The 13,447-nt window shown below is 59.5% G+C and overlaps 1 protein-coding gene across 1 annotated transcript in view; it reads right to left on the reverse strand.

Annotated features, from left to right (window-relative positions):
- Nucleotides 1-13,447, reverse strand: part of PITPNM3 (PITPNM family member 3) — a 44,928-nt gene that overhangs the window by 24,903 nt on the left and 6,578 nt on the right. Inside the window, exons 6-7 of the mRNA XM_077746880.1 lie at nucleotides 10,022-10,129; nucleotides 167-214 (exon numbers count right to left, since the gene is read on the reverse strand). Coding sequence (XP_077603006.1) covers nucleotides 167-214; nucleotides 10,022-10,129 — 156 coding nt within the window. The remainder of the gene's footprint in view (nucleotides 1-166; nucleotides 215-10,021; nucleotides 10,130-13,447) is intronic.

Genomic DNA, 13,447 nt, shown 5'->3' on the forward strand with positions numbered 1-13,447 from the left:
GACTGCCTAACCCGGCAGCCCCTGGCCCTCACTGCGGCTCTGCCGCCCCTGAGCTGCCCGGCATATGGGAGCTGCGGACCCCAAGGAGCTCGGCTCATGGACAGAGAAGGGGCCCCAGGCCCGAGGAGGCAGGGCCCACCCCGAGGAGGGGTCAGGCTGAACTCACGCTGCTTCTCCTGGAGGGCGCTGGACGTGCACAGGGCGCTCCCGTCTCCTGTGGAGAAAAAGCGGACACGTGAGCGGGTCCCGGTGCTGTGGCCCCTTGTGCCCTGCCTGGTCCCTTCCAGCACGTGCGCTGCCCGGCGCTGCCGCTCTGGGCCCTCACGCAGCACAAAGCACGAGCCAGGCCTGTCTGAGGACCCCCGGCGGTCAGAGTGCAGATCGCCAGCCCCTTTCCCAGCTCCTGACCCCCACGCCCTGCTGCTACCCCCACAACAGCTCAGATGCCCCCGCTCCTGGGCCAGCCCCCCCAGCCTTGCTCAGCAAGGCTTCTTCCCCAGCCTGCGGGGCGGCCGGCCCTTCCCCTCCCTCGGTCCCACGTGCTCCCCAGGTCCTGCGGGGTCTGACTCTGAGGCTCGGACTCCTCGGTGTCCCCACACCCGGAACATGCTTCTCAGCCGACATTTGCAGAGTGCACGGACCGCACACCCTCCCTTCGTGCAGAGCTCCCCGCCCCCCGGGCTATGGAACCAGCTTTCCCCATCTGGGAGCAGGTTTTTTTTGCGAGTGAAAGTCACGGAATCTCCTCGTTGAAAGTCTGGGAAACGCTGAGACACGAGGAAGGAAGGGGGCGCCTCACGCTGGCGCCACGGAGAGACGGCCGGCGAGCCGCTCACACCTGTTCTCCCAGCTTCTCCAGGTCCCCTCTGGGCCCACGCCACCCGCCGCTGAGTTCCCGCCAGCCGGGCTCATCGCAAACCGTCAGGAAGCACAACACACACTTTCTGAAGCTCAACCTCGGGCATAAATTATTCCCCAACCAAGTCGCGAGGCCCAGCGAGTGAGGACAGAGCAGGCCGACTGCGACCTCACCGGCCCCGGCCACCCCCCCAGCCACGCTCTCTGAGCGTCCTTACGTCCGGGCGAGGGGCAGGGACCGCGCAAGGCTGGTGGGTGCCGGCGGCTTCCCCGGGAGGGCGGCCCCCCCGCCCCCCCTCCTCTGCGGGGGATGGACTGCAGTGGCTCCCCTGCCTCCGGGTCTGACTGCGNACCTCCTCTGTCACACGGGCCGTGTCCTCTGAGAACCACCCCGGCCGGCACCCGTGAAGGCCGCCAGTCCCCACCGGAGGCCTCGCTCCCCTGCAGACCCCCGCCCCCACGCTGAACGGCCCTCGTCTCGNGCGAGCAACGCAGAGGCCGCGCCTGCAGCCTGAGGACCGAGGTCCCTCCTCAAGGGGACCCTGCCCGCACGCTGCAGCTTCCCGAGCAGCCCGAGTTCCCGGAGCAACGCCCGGGGACCCCCGCTCCCCGAGGTGCGAGGTCGCCGGCACACCTTCCTGGGGCCCGATGCCAGGCCGCACAACGCCAGGGCCTCGGCTGGGACGCCCCACCCCCTGCTGCCGGCAGCCCCGGGCCCACGTCACGGGCCGGACGCCCCGCCAGCCGGGGGCGGGACGGCTGCCAGGCCCCGAGACACAGGGCGAAGGGCCCCTGCCCTGCCCACCCTGCAGCCAGGCCCCTACAGGCAGGAGCGAGGAGGAGAAGGCAGGGCGGGGCTGGGAGCCGGAGGGCAGGAGATTTCCCGGGAGGCAGCGGGGCGCCTGCCCGCCCGCCAAGCACAAGCCCGGCCCCATCGGGCCGCGCTCACCAGCAGATCTGAGCATACAACTAACTATTCAGAGCCCACAGGTAACCCCTAGCCCAGGCCCTGCCCTCGGGGAGCTGGGGGGTAACATTCGGACGGCAGGGGCCTGGGGGAGGCTGGCTGGGGAGGCATTTGGACGGGGGGGTGGGGCTGGGGGAGGAGGAAGGCTTCGGAATTCCCCTCCCGACAAGCCAGAGGGGGCCTGGCAGACCCCACGGTGGGGGGGGGGTCAGCTGGGGTGCAGGGCTAGCCTGGTAACAGGGCTCCAAAGCCAGCAGCCCGCCCTCCCGCCTGCTCCCACCAAGCTGCAGGCTCAAGGTGCCCCGTCACCCAGCCCGCTGCACCCCTGCACACGGCTTCCACAATAATCTTCCTGGAAGGAGGCTCTGGCTTAATTAACNGAGATGAACCCACGTGCTCCTCTGCAGCTTTGCTCCTGACCCCGGCTCTGTGCAGAGCCCAGCAAGGCCCCCCGGGCCGCGTGTCCCTCCCGCCCCTCTGTCCTGTGGTCCTGCTCTCGTGGGCCACCAGCTCCCCGGACCGCGCCTGCCCCACCCCCTCTGGAGCCACTTCTGAGCCATCGGTCTGTCCCCAACAAGGACCAGCACGGAGAAAGCACTGGGATGGTGAGTCCAGTGCACGGGGGTGGGGGAGGCATGAATGTGGGGAGCCCCTCATCGCTGCAGGTGCAGACAGGGATGCAAAGCGCACACCCCAGAAGGCGTGGCTGTAGGCGGCCGGCTGGTCGGCACCAGCAGTGACAGCCCGGCTCCGCCGTGCGGCCAGTTAGAGCCGTAACAGGGCAAGGCAGGGGTCTGGGAGAGGCCGGGCATCCGGAAGGCCCCCAGAAAGTGCTGGCTGGTCAGCCTGCAGCCCCCCCGGAGGGCTGTCTAGAGCACAGGCCAAGCAGGAGAGGCGGGGGGGGCGGGCNTCTGACCGCCCCTCGTGGGAGCCGCCGCGGCTGCTGGGTTCCCGCGGGCCAGGGTGAGCTCGCTGTCCCCACACAACGACAACGGCTAGAGCGGGTGACAGCCACACTGACGGCCTTCACACGGGCGGGGGTCCACCCTTCGTTCTGCGGATGACGGAAACCTGCTGGCCAGCCTCACCGCAGGGCCGGTCCTGGGCCCACGTCTGAGGACGACAGCGAGCTCACCGCATGATCCAGGCCTCCTCTCCCGCATTAAATACGTCTTCGGCAGGACCGTGAAATAAGAAGGGGTGTCCTTCACAGACCAGAAGCCGTCGGGCCTCTGCGAAAGGTGGGCGGCAGAGAAGCCATGGAGGGAGGCAGGGCTGGCTCCCGAGTTTGTGCAAAGAGCCCGCGCAAAAGGATCAAGTGGGAGGCCCTCCCAGGGAGGTCCGTGCGACTACGGAGGTCAAATCCGTAAGGCTGAGCGAGCAGAGGCGGAGCCACCACCTCAATCCCAGCAAGGAGGGTCTGTGGCCAAAGGACCGGCCAGCGCGGGGGAGAGAGGGGCTCCTGGATGGAAAACGCAGCAGCGAAGGAAGTTCTGCACCGCCCAGCGGGCACGGGCCCCACCCCCCCCCCGCACGCCCACTGGGCGGACAGAGGCAACTGCCCCGGGGCCGGGAAGGGCCGAGCGTCTGAGGAACAGCACAGCCGGGCAAGCAGAAAACACTGAGAATTAACCAGGAGCTAATGTCCTCCAGCATGTCCTACCCTCCCCAATAATTAGATGACAGCTGTTTGCAATAACCAGACACATCACATCATCCGGAGACCGGCTAAGGGGGAGGTGCAAATAGGAAGCGGAGTTCACGGTCAACATCACTCAATATTAGAGGAAAACCAACAGTGTGGGGAAAAGATGCCAAACTCAGAGGCTGAGGGAGGGGGAATCCAGGGAAGAGGATCTGTGGGCCCCTTGCCCAGTTCCGGGCACGATAACCGGCGGCCGTCAGACTGCAGCAAGCACCGGAACGACCGGGGCACTTAAATCACGGACCCGCCGGGTCTGGGCGGGGCTCCAGAACTCACACTCGACGAGTTTCCAAGTGCCGCCGCCGCCGGCCCAGGGGCCACCGCTGGAGACTCACATGGTGCAGACAGCACGTGAGCCAGAGCCCAGGAGGGACGGGGCGGAAGGCAGCCCGACCGGACGCCGGCGTAGCAGAAGTTGGCCGGGGACACCTGGGCGGAGACTGCCCCCCTCCGGCCAGTGAGAATGTGTCCCTGGGGACACTCACTTCCTAAAACAAGTTTGTCCCTAAAGTGACAGCTCACAGCCTGTGAGCATAAATTATTCTGAAAGAAACGTGGAAACCTTGAGCATGAGAGATGAGCAGCTGTGGCAAGGACCGAGCGGAATTTCTCCGAGGAACGGGAAGCTGTTCAACAAATGAAAATCAATCACAGTCACAGAAAAAAAGGACAAAACCCACACAATCATGTCAACAGACGCAGAAGAAGCATTTGGCAAAATCCGACACCTTTTCATGACAAAAGCGCTGATCAAACCCAGGATAGGAGGGAACTTCCCTGACCAGAAAAATAACAACTACAAACCAGAAACAACCAACCAGCCAGCTAGCATCTTACTTAATGGCAAAACACTGAAAAGTCCCCTGAAGATCGGGAACAAGATGCTGGCTCCCGCCGGTTCTATTCAGTCGTCGTACTAGAGATTGTAGCCAGGAAGGCCAGGCAAGGAAGGAAATAAAAAGGCATCCAGGTTGGAAAGAAAAAGAAAAACTATCTGCTGGGGATGGACATGACCTTGCCCGTAGAAAATCCTAAGGAATCATCCCCCTTTAAAAATAAACCTAAGTGGGGCGCCTGGGTGGCTTAGTCGGTTAAGCATCCGACTTTCCCTTAGGTCATGATCTCGCGGTTCGTGGGTTCGAGCCCCGCGTCGGGCTCTGTGCTGACTGCCAGCTCAGAGCCTGGAGCCTGCTTCAGTCTGTGACTCCCTCTCTCTCTGACCCTCCCCTGCTCACGCTGTCTCTCTCTCTTTCTCTCTCCTAGAAATAAAAATATTAAAAAAAAAAATTAAAAAAAGTAAATAAATAAACCTAAGGAGGGGCGCCTGGGTGGCTCAGTTGGTTGAGTGTCCGACTTCGGCTCAGGTCATGATCTCACGGTTTGTGGGTTCGAGCCCCGCGTCAGGCTCTGTGGTGACAGCTCAGAGCCTGGAGCTGCTTCAGATTCTGTGTCTCCCTCTCTCCCTGCCCCTCCCCTGCTTACACTGTCTCTCTCTCTCTCTCTCAGAAATAAATAAAATGTTAAAAAATAAAATAAAATAAACCTAACGAGTGATTTCAACAAAGTTGCCAGAATGAGGTCATGTACAAAAATCTATTACATTTCTATATACTTGCAAATAACAATCCATAAATGAAATTTAAAACTAATCCCAGTTACAGGTGTCTAGGGGCTCAGTCGGTTAAGTGCCGACTTTGGCTCAGGTCATGATCTAGAGGTTCGTGAGTTCAAGCCCCACATAAGGCTCAGAGCCTGGAGCTGCTTCGGATTCTCTGTCTCCCTCTCTCTCTGCTCTTTCCCTGCTCATGCTCTCACTCTCACTCTCTTCAAAAAGTAAGTAAAACACTTAAAATTTTAAAATAAAATAAAAATGAACTCTAACTGGATCAAAGACCTAAATCTAAGAGATAAAATTATAAAACTCTTCAGGGAAAACAAAGGGTAAATCTCCATGACTTCATATTAGCAGATGGTTTCTTAGATATGGCCTCAAATGCAGAAACAATAAAGGCAAAATAGGTAAATTGGGCTTCATCAGAATTTCAAAAATTTGCACTCCAAAGAGTATTATCAAAAAAAGTGAAAAGACACCCCCTCAGACTGGGAGAAAGTAACTGAAAATCACATAACTGGTAAGAGCCTAGTGTCCACGGTACGTAAAGGACATTCACAACTCAACAAAAGAGAGGCAAACAACCTGATTTTAAAATGGGCAAAGAGGGGCACCTGGGTGGCTCAGTCGGTTAAGCATCCGACTTCGGCTCAGGTCATGATCTCACGGTTTGTGGGTTCGAGTCCCGCGTCAGGCTCTGTGCTGACAGCCTGGAGCCTGTTTCAGATTCTGTGTCTCCTTCTCTCTGCCCCTCCCTCACGTGTGCTGTGTCTCAAAAATAAATAAATAAACAAACAAATAAAATAAAATGGGCAAAGAATCTGAATTTCTCCAAACAGAATAAACAATGGCCACCAGGCACGTGAGCACACGCTCCCCATCATCTGTCACTAGGGAAATGCAAATCCAGACCAGTCATACACCGTGTCACACCCACTCGCACGGCCATTCTCAAACAACAGACAAGTGCTGGCAAGAGCGTGGGGAAGGCTGAGCTCTGGGAAGGTAACGTGGGGGGTCCCCAGCAGCCCCACTCCTGCGCTGTGCCCAAGAGAACCGGAACTACGTCCTCACAAAAACACGCCAACAGAACGGTAAAGATATCTGCCAATGACATTCGGATAAAGGCTTAACATCCAAAATCTATAAATAATTTACCAAACTCAACATCTGAGAAACAAGTAACCCAGTGAAGAAATGCACAGAAGACATGAACAGACACTTTTCCAAAGAAGACATCCAGATGGCCACCAGACACATGAAAAGATGCTCAGTGTCACTTATCATCAGGGAAAGACAAATCAAAGCCACACTGAGATACCACCTCACACCAGTGACTAAAACTAACAACTCAGGAAACAACAGATGCTGGCGAGGATGTGGAGACACGGGCACCGTCCTACACTGTTGGTGGGAATGTAAACGGGTGCAGCCCCTCTGGGAAACAGTGTGGAGGTTCCTCAAAAAAATGAACAATAGCACTCCCCTGACCCAGCAACAGCTCTGCTAGGAATTGACCCAAGGGACGCAGGAGTATGATGCGTAGGGGCACGTGTACCCCAATGTTCACAGCAGCACGCTCAACAACAGCCGACACATGGAAAGAGCCTACGTGTCCATCAGCGGACGGATGGATCAAGAAGACGTGGTTTATCATACGATGGAATACTCCATGGCAATGAGAAAGAGTGAAATCCTGCCATTTGCAGCAACGTGGACGGATCTGGAAGGTGTTATGCTGAGTGAAATAAGTCAGGCAGAGAAGGACAGACAGAACACATCTTCACTGCTACGTGGATGTTGAGAAACTTAACAGAAGACCAAGGGGGGAAGAGAAGGGGAACAATAGTTACAAACGGACAGGGAGGGAGGCAAACCATAGGAGACTCTTAAATACAGAGAACAAACTGAGGGTGGAGGGTGGGGGGGGAGGGTGGAAGGGGGGCGGGGGAGAGGGGAATGGGGGATGGGCACTGAGGAGGGCGCTTGTTGGGAAGAGCACTGGGTGTTGTCTGTAGGCATGAATCACGGGCATCTACTCCCAAAGCCAAGAGCGCACTGTACACCGTGTGTGTGAGCCAACTTGGCAGTAAATTACATCTTACAAAACCAAGCCTGCGCATGAACACTCAGGCAGCGTGACTCATCACCGTAAGAACGTGAAAACACCCCAACACCCGCCGGCTGATGAATGGATGGACAGGAGGCGGGGCGGCCGTGCAGGGGACTATTATCCGACCATAAAATGGAATAAAGGTCTGGTCTGGGCCACGGCACGGATGAGCCTCAAAGACACGACGCTCAGGCAGACATCAAATACGAAAGGTCACATACTAATGGGTCCCATTTATGTGAAACTCCAGGGTTTTGAGGAGAGGAAAGTGGCGGGTGACTGCTGACAGGTACGGGTTTCTTTCTGGGGAGATGAAGATGTTCTGGAACCAGGTCGGGTAGTGCCAGACAGCCGCCCAACTAAACCCACAGGAACCGCTGAGCTGCGTGCTTGAAGGGGTGGACTGTCTGGTATGGGAAGTATGTCTCGATGTTTAAAAAGCGCTTGGCAAGATCGACTTTGCTGGGACGATGTCAATGGCGGCTCTGTGCCTCCCGAGGTCACTGGAGACAAGCTGGTGCCTGGCTGTGCCATAATCTTGCTTTGGCATCTTTGGCTGATTGGCCCAAACTGAAGTGTGTGGGGTCCACTCCCACCCACTTCTAACCCGCCAGGAGGCTCTGAAACAAAAGCGCAGGGAGAGGGAGGCTGTGAAAAGCACAGACCGAATCCACGGCACCCACAGGCACTATCAGGTTGTATCAGTATCTGGAAAAAAAAACCCAGAGGGCGTGAAAATGAAAAGATGATTGTTCTAATGAGAAACAAAACAAAAAAAAACTCCACAGAAGAGTCACCAGAGGAATGGCGACAGCTGAAGAAGAGAAACCGGTGAGCTGCTGACTGTTAGAGCCAAGGGAAGTTTCTGGAGCCCAGGCGGGACCAGGAATCAACAGCAGGGAGGGCAAGGGGAGACACAGGTCCAGCCTCCGTCTAACGTAAGCTTTACAAGGGGAATCACAGACCAGGAAACACTTGAGGGGCGCCTGGGGGGCTCCTCGGCTGAGCCTCTGACTCTTGATTTTAGCTCAGGTCATCATCTCCTGTTTTGTGGGTTCGAGCCCCATGTCGGGCTCTGCGCTGACCACACAGAGCCTGCTTGGGATTCTCTCTCTCTCTCTCTCTGCCTCTCCCCTGCTCGTGCTCTCTCCCTCTCAAAACAAATAAAGAAACATTAAAAAGAAAAAATATTTTAAAAAATAATAAAAATAAGTTGTGCATATATGTGTATGTACACATAAATACATATATATCTGAATATACTTACATAAATCTTTTAGCCAACTTTTTTAATGCTAATTTATTTTTGAGAGAGAGAAAGAGAAAGACAGACAGAGGGAGAGAGAGAGACAGAGCGTGAGCAGGGGAGAGGCAGAGAGTGAGGGAGACACAGAATCTGAAGCAGCTTCAGGCTCCAAGCTGTCAGCACAGAGCCNATATTATATATTATACATACATGTATTATTTGTTTTATGTCATACACACACACGTATGCATACGTTACGCATGTACACATGCGTACGCAGTTACACGCACACGTATACGTGTGTGTCTGTACGGGTACATGTACACACCAGGCCAGACTCACCAAGAAAATGCAAACCTGTAACCGGGCCGAAGACGAAGAAGGAACCAGCACGGGAACCAGAGGAGAAAACAGACGGACCCACGGAACATGGAAGATTCCGGTGGACGGAGGCTGCGGGACCAGTGGTTGGAAACCACACCGTCACCTCGGCAGCGAGGCCCCAGCCCATGCAAACGGTGCTAAAGTGAAGCCCCCCACGGGGCGGGGTCCCTGAGGGCTGCTCCGTCCCTGATGGGAGTGAAAAGCAGACCCACTCCTTTGGAGGAGCAGCAAAGGGACGTTCCCGTGTCCCCGGAGCCTCCCACCTGAGGCCCCGAGCTCAGCCCCCTCCTGCAGCGTCACCGTCCCTCCGACGGCCGGGCCCACACCTGGGGAGGGCGCCGAGCCGAGGGGTGGGGAAGGGGCTCGGGGAAAGCAGCAGAGGCTACGGACGAGACACCAGCACCAACCTGGCCACCCGCAGGGGGGGCGCGGACCCTCTCCCGTCCCGGAACTGCTCCGGAGAGGGAGGCCTGGCCCAGACCCTGACTGAGGGGGGCGGGGGCAGGAAACACTGGCCCCAGGACGACAGGTGCGGAGCGGAGGGTGGCACCGTGGACCCCAGGTGCGGTTCGCGATCTGTCCCTCACTCCTGAGTGACCTCACACACACACAGCCCTCTCTCGTTTACGACCTTTCGGCTAAGCTACNAGCAGCCATCAGCCCAGCCTGACCCCCGACATCCTGATCATACCGCGTCACCATGTCACAGGCAGAGACCTCAGCCACGTCACCTTCCCTCCTCCCACCAAGCACTTGTACACAGTAGGTGCTCAATAAACAATGTGTTAGCACGAAATGGCCGGGCCTGCTCTGCCCACCGACTAACCTCCTGGCCAAGCTCCCCTTTCATTTCCAGGTGCCTCCTGGACGGGTCCCCTTCCCAGGCCCGCAGCCCCACACCATGGCCACCCTGCCCGGTCCCTTCTCAAAGGCTCCCAGCCTAACCAGCGGACCCCGAGCCCGCTCCACGGAGCCTGTCCCCACCGCCTGTCCCCGGGGTCGCCCTGTGGACTCGAACTCCTGCCCCAGCAGCTCCGTGCAGACAGCCGTGCGCACACCCCGCAGGTCCCAGAGCCCAGGGNTGCACCCGGGGACCCCGCCGCCCTGCACACACGCGCACACACCCGGGACCTCACCCTGCTGCACCTCCAGCCGCCCCAGGGTCTCCATCTGCTCCACCAGGTCGTTGGAGTTCCACTGGCTCATCCCGACGAGGATGGAACTCTTCCCTTCAGCCGCCTCCTCTGTGGGGGGAGCAGACGGGCGTGAGCAGTGTGAGCAGTGGGCTGTGTCTAGTGACCCGAGCCGTGGACGCACACCTCGCCGACTGGACGTGTCTGTGCTTCTGGACCACTCGACACGTTCAGGAAGCTTCTGCTGCGAGCAGGCGTCCCGCTGTGCCCCGCGGCCCCCACATGCCGCACCTGAAGACAGTAACCAGGGGGCCATCGTGGGAGGGGCTGCGACCCCACACGAGGGTCCGTTCCCGGCACCGAGGGCGGCATTTTCCGAAAAGAAGGAAAAGAAAAACCTCTCCAGTTGTGAGGAGTGTTTCTTTTGGTAAGTGACTTGACTTCTCTGAGCCTCAGTTTTCCCATCAGAAAAACGGGACTGGCAGGGTCCACCTCGCAGAGCGGAGATCGTGGGGATAAAGGTCTCAGAGCACAGGGGGCGCCACAGGTAAAGACACTGTGGTCACTGCTCTGCCTGAGAAAGGGCCGCCGCAGGCAGGCATCGGGGCGCCAGGGGGCCAGGAGCAGGTGTGCGGGAACGGGGGTGGGGGGGGCGGACTTCTGCTCCAAACAGGCCTTGAGCTCTCATCTCAACCGTATGAACCTAGGAACACCCCGTTCTCCCCACGCCCCCCTCTGTCCGAGCCCTTCCCCAGCCCGAGCTCGGCGATTACTCTGAAGTCAGCGGGGTTGTATTCCCCAAACCACACGGAACGTACCCACGACATCCGCACACACCTGATGCAGCCCCTCGTCCCAGAGAGAGGCGTTCCCTCAGGACAAACCCACGGGTGTCGCCTGCCCCCGCGGCGCCCTCTCTCGGAGCAGGTACGAAAGGCTGGTGGGGAAAGTCCGCAACCTCATGACAACCGGGAATAAAGGGACAGGAGCCATTTCGCGGCCAAGGTGGTGGCGACGTGGCGGAGCACGGGGAGCTGTCCAGCGTTCTGACTGCTCCGGCGCTCAGTTCCCTCGCGCCCACTTCTGGCTGGGCCCCCTTCTCCAGCCTCAGGGGTTCACCTACTCGGTTTATCTAACGACACTGATTAAATGCTCCCTCCACGCTGAGATGCTCATCGTGGGTAACAAATGTCACCTCGCCCGATTCTCAACACAATACTGAAAAGGTACAGTCCTCGTCAACCGCATTTTAGAGACAAGGAATCTGAAACACGGAGCAGCTCAGTACCTCGCCCAAGGTCACCCGCTAGAGCCAGGACTGAACCCCAACGACACGATTTCAAGAGTCCTCAAACCCTGGCGGCCTGCCTGGACGTCCTGGATCAGCCGCCCTGCCCCCAGCCAGGCTCTACACATGCCCAGATGACTTCCCGAGCCCCGTGTGCTCCCTCTGGGCGCACGTCTACACCTCTGGGCAGTGCTGTGTTCTGGGCAGGCCCCGGGTGGATTGCAGGCCACGGTCTGTAAAATCGGTGGTTTACCAGCTCCCTTCTCTAGGAGGAAGCAGGGACTGGAGCAGGAAGCAGGGTCTCCACAGGACCGAGGGCAGCTCTCCGCCCGGCCTCCCACCAGGGGGGAAGCGGGGTGTCCACTGGGCACGGGGACACCAGAGCAGGGACACAGGAGACACGGCGGCAGAAACCTCCAGCGTCCCGCCTGGAGGGGGCTCAGCTGTGCCCCAACCCCTGCGACCTCAGGGGCCCAGCCCTATGTGCGGGTCCACGGCAATGAGCCAACTCTCGTCTAGATGTGGGGAGAGGGGGCCCAAAAGAACAAGCTGAGGGAAGGGGCCTGGGCCTCACCCATCACCCCTCCCCGGTCCCTTATGTTATGTTGGGGGGAGGGGATCCTTCACTTTGAACAGGGACACGGAGGCAGAACGGCGATCAGTGAACCAAACATACTTAAAAGTACAACCTTAAAAGTGAGGGGGGGGCGCCTGGGGGGCTCAGTTAAATATCCGACTTCAGCTCAGGTCACCATCTAGCCGCTTCCCATTCAAGCCCCACGTCGGGCTCTGTGCTGAGAGCTCAGAACCTGGAGCTGCTTCAGATTCTGCGTCTCCCTCTCTCTCTGCCCCTCCCCCGCTCACACTCTGTGTCTCTCTCAAAAANTGCCATGGAGCTGCTTATGCCCTGAGGCATCACAGAGCAGAGTTTCTAGTACATGGGGTCCCAGTCACGCAGGTGCTCTGTCCATCTGTCTGTCTGTCCTCCCGCCTCCTCCCTCCAGGACCCCCGAGCCTTGCACTCCGGCAGAGCCACATTCATTCACGCGAGGTGCGCACCTGGTGGCCCCGGGTCCCGCGCCACTCCGTCCGCCTGTGGCGTGGCTCACGGTGCTTCCTGGGGGCCCCACTCCCCTTCCTGTCGGGTGGGCGCTGTGCTGAGGGACGGCCCGCGGGGGCCGCAGCCGAGCCTCTAGCTGGACTGTGGGCCTCTCCTCCCCCCCAGTTTGGGGCAAGTCCCAACGCCCCCGACTCGGCAGGTGGGTAACTGGTGCCCCGCGGGGGCCTGGCGGCCGGGCCTGGTTTCAGCCGCCCCTTCCTGGACAGCAGTGTGGAGTGTTTCCAGTTTCTGCCGTTTCACTGGCTGGTGAGGGGTCCGCTCCCTCATCTCACAGCTCCCCTGTCTTCCACCCCCACCACGGCCCGAGGCCCCGAGCGCGGGGACACCGCCGTGCGAGGGCAGTGTCTGGTCCCCGAGGGGCAGTTACTCACGGATGAGCGGATCCTAGTTCCCGCCTGGCCTGACCTCAGCAACCGAGTGACCCCGCACAGGCCTCCCAGCCCTCTGGCCTCAGCGTCCCAGCCTGGAGACGGTGGTGGTGCTGGACTCAAAGACCCTGTGGGCCCCTCTCGGCCCCCTGCGTTTGCCCTCGCTCTGCACCCCAGCCCTGGTAGACGGGGCCGTGGCCCCCAGATATCCTTTGACAGGAGGGACGCACCTCTTCTGGGTCTGGGAGCCCGGACCCCAACACCTACCCCGCAGCACCCAAATGGGGCACCAGCCACGTGAGGCCACAGGCCTGCCGCCGTGGCCCATGGAGCCGGCATCCTGCCCAGGGTGTGTCAGGGACCCGGCTGGCCCCGAACTCGTGCCCGAGTCCTGGACACGCACGGCCTGGGCCCGGGGGCTGCGTGCTGCTGGCTGGGAGCAGAGAACAGCTTCACCTCCTACTGCCTGGAGCCAGAGACCCCAACGGCCTTGTCCAGGGGACAGCCCAGAGCACACGGGAGGTGGGGAGGGCAGTCAGGAGCAAGGAGGCCTCCGCAGCCTGTAGGGCACAGGGTGGGGGCGGGACGTGCCCTCAGCTGCTCAGGCCCGAGGGGTGGGGTGCGGCTGGCGGCCCAGCCCCAGGGCCTCCGGC

Source organism: Crocuta crocuta, unplaced genomic scaffold (genome assembly GCF_008692635.1).
Source record: "Crocuta crocuta isolate KB4526 unplaced genomic scaffold, BGI_CrCroc_1.0 scaffold139, whole genome shotgun sequence".
NCBI lineage: Eukaryota > Metazoa > Chordata > Mammalia > Carnivora > Hyaenidae > Crocuta > Crocuta crocuta.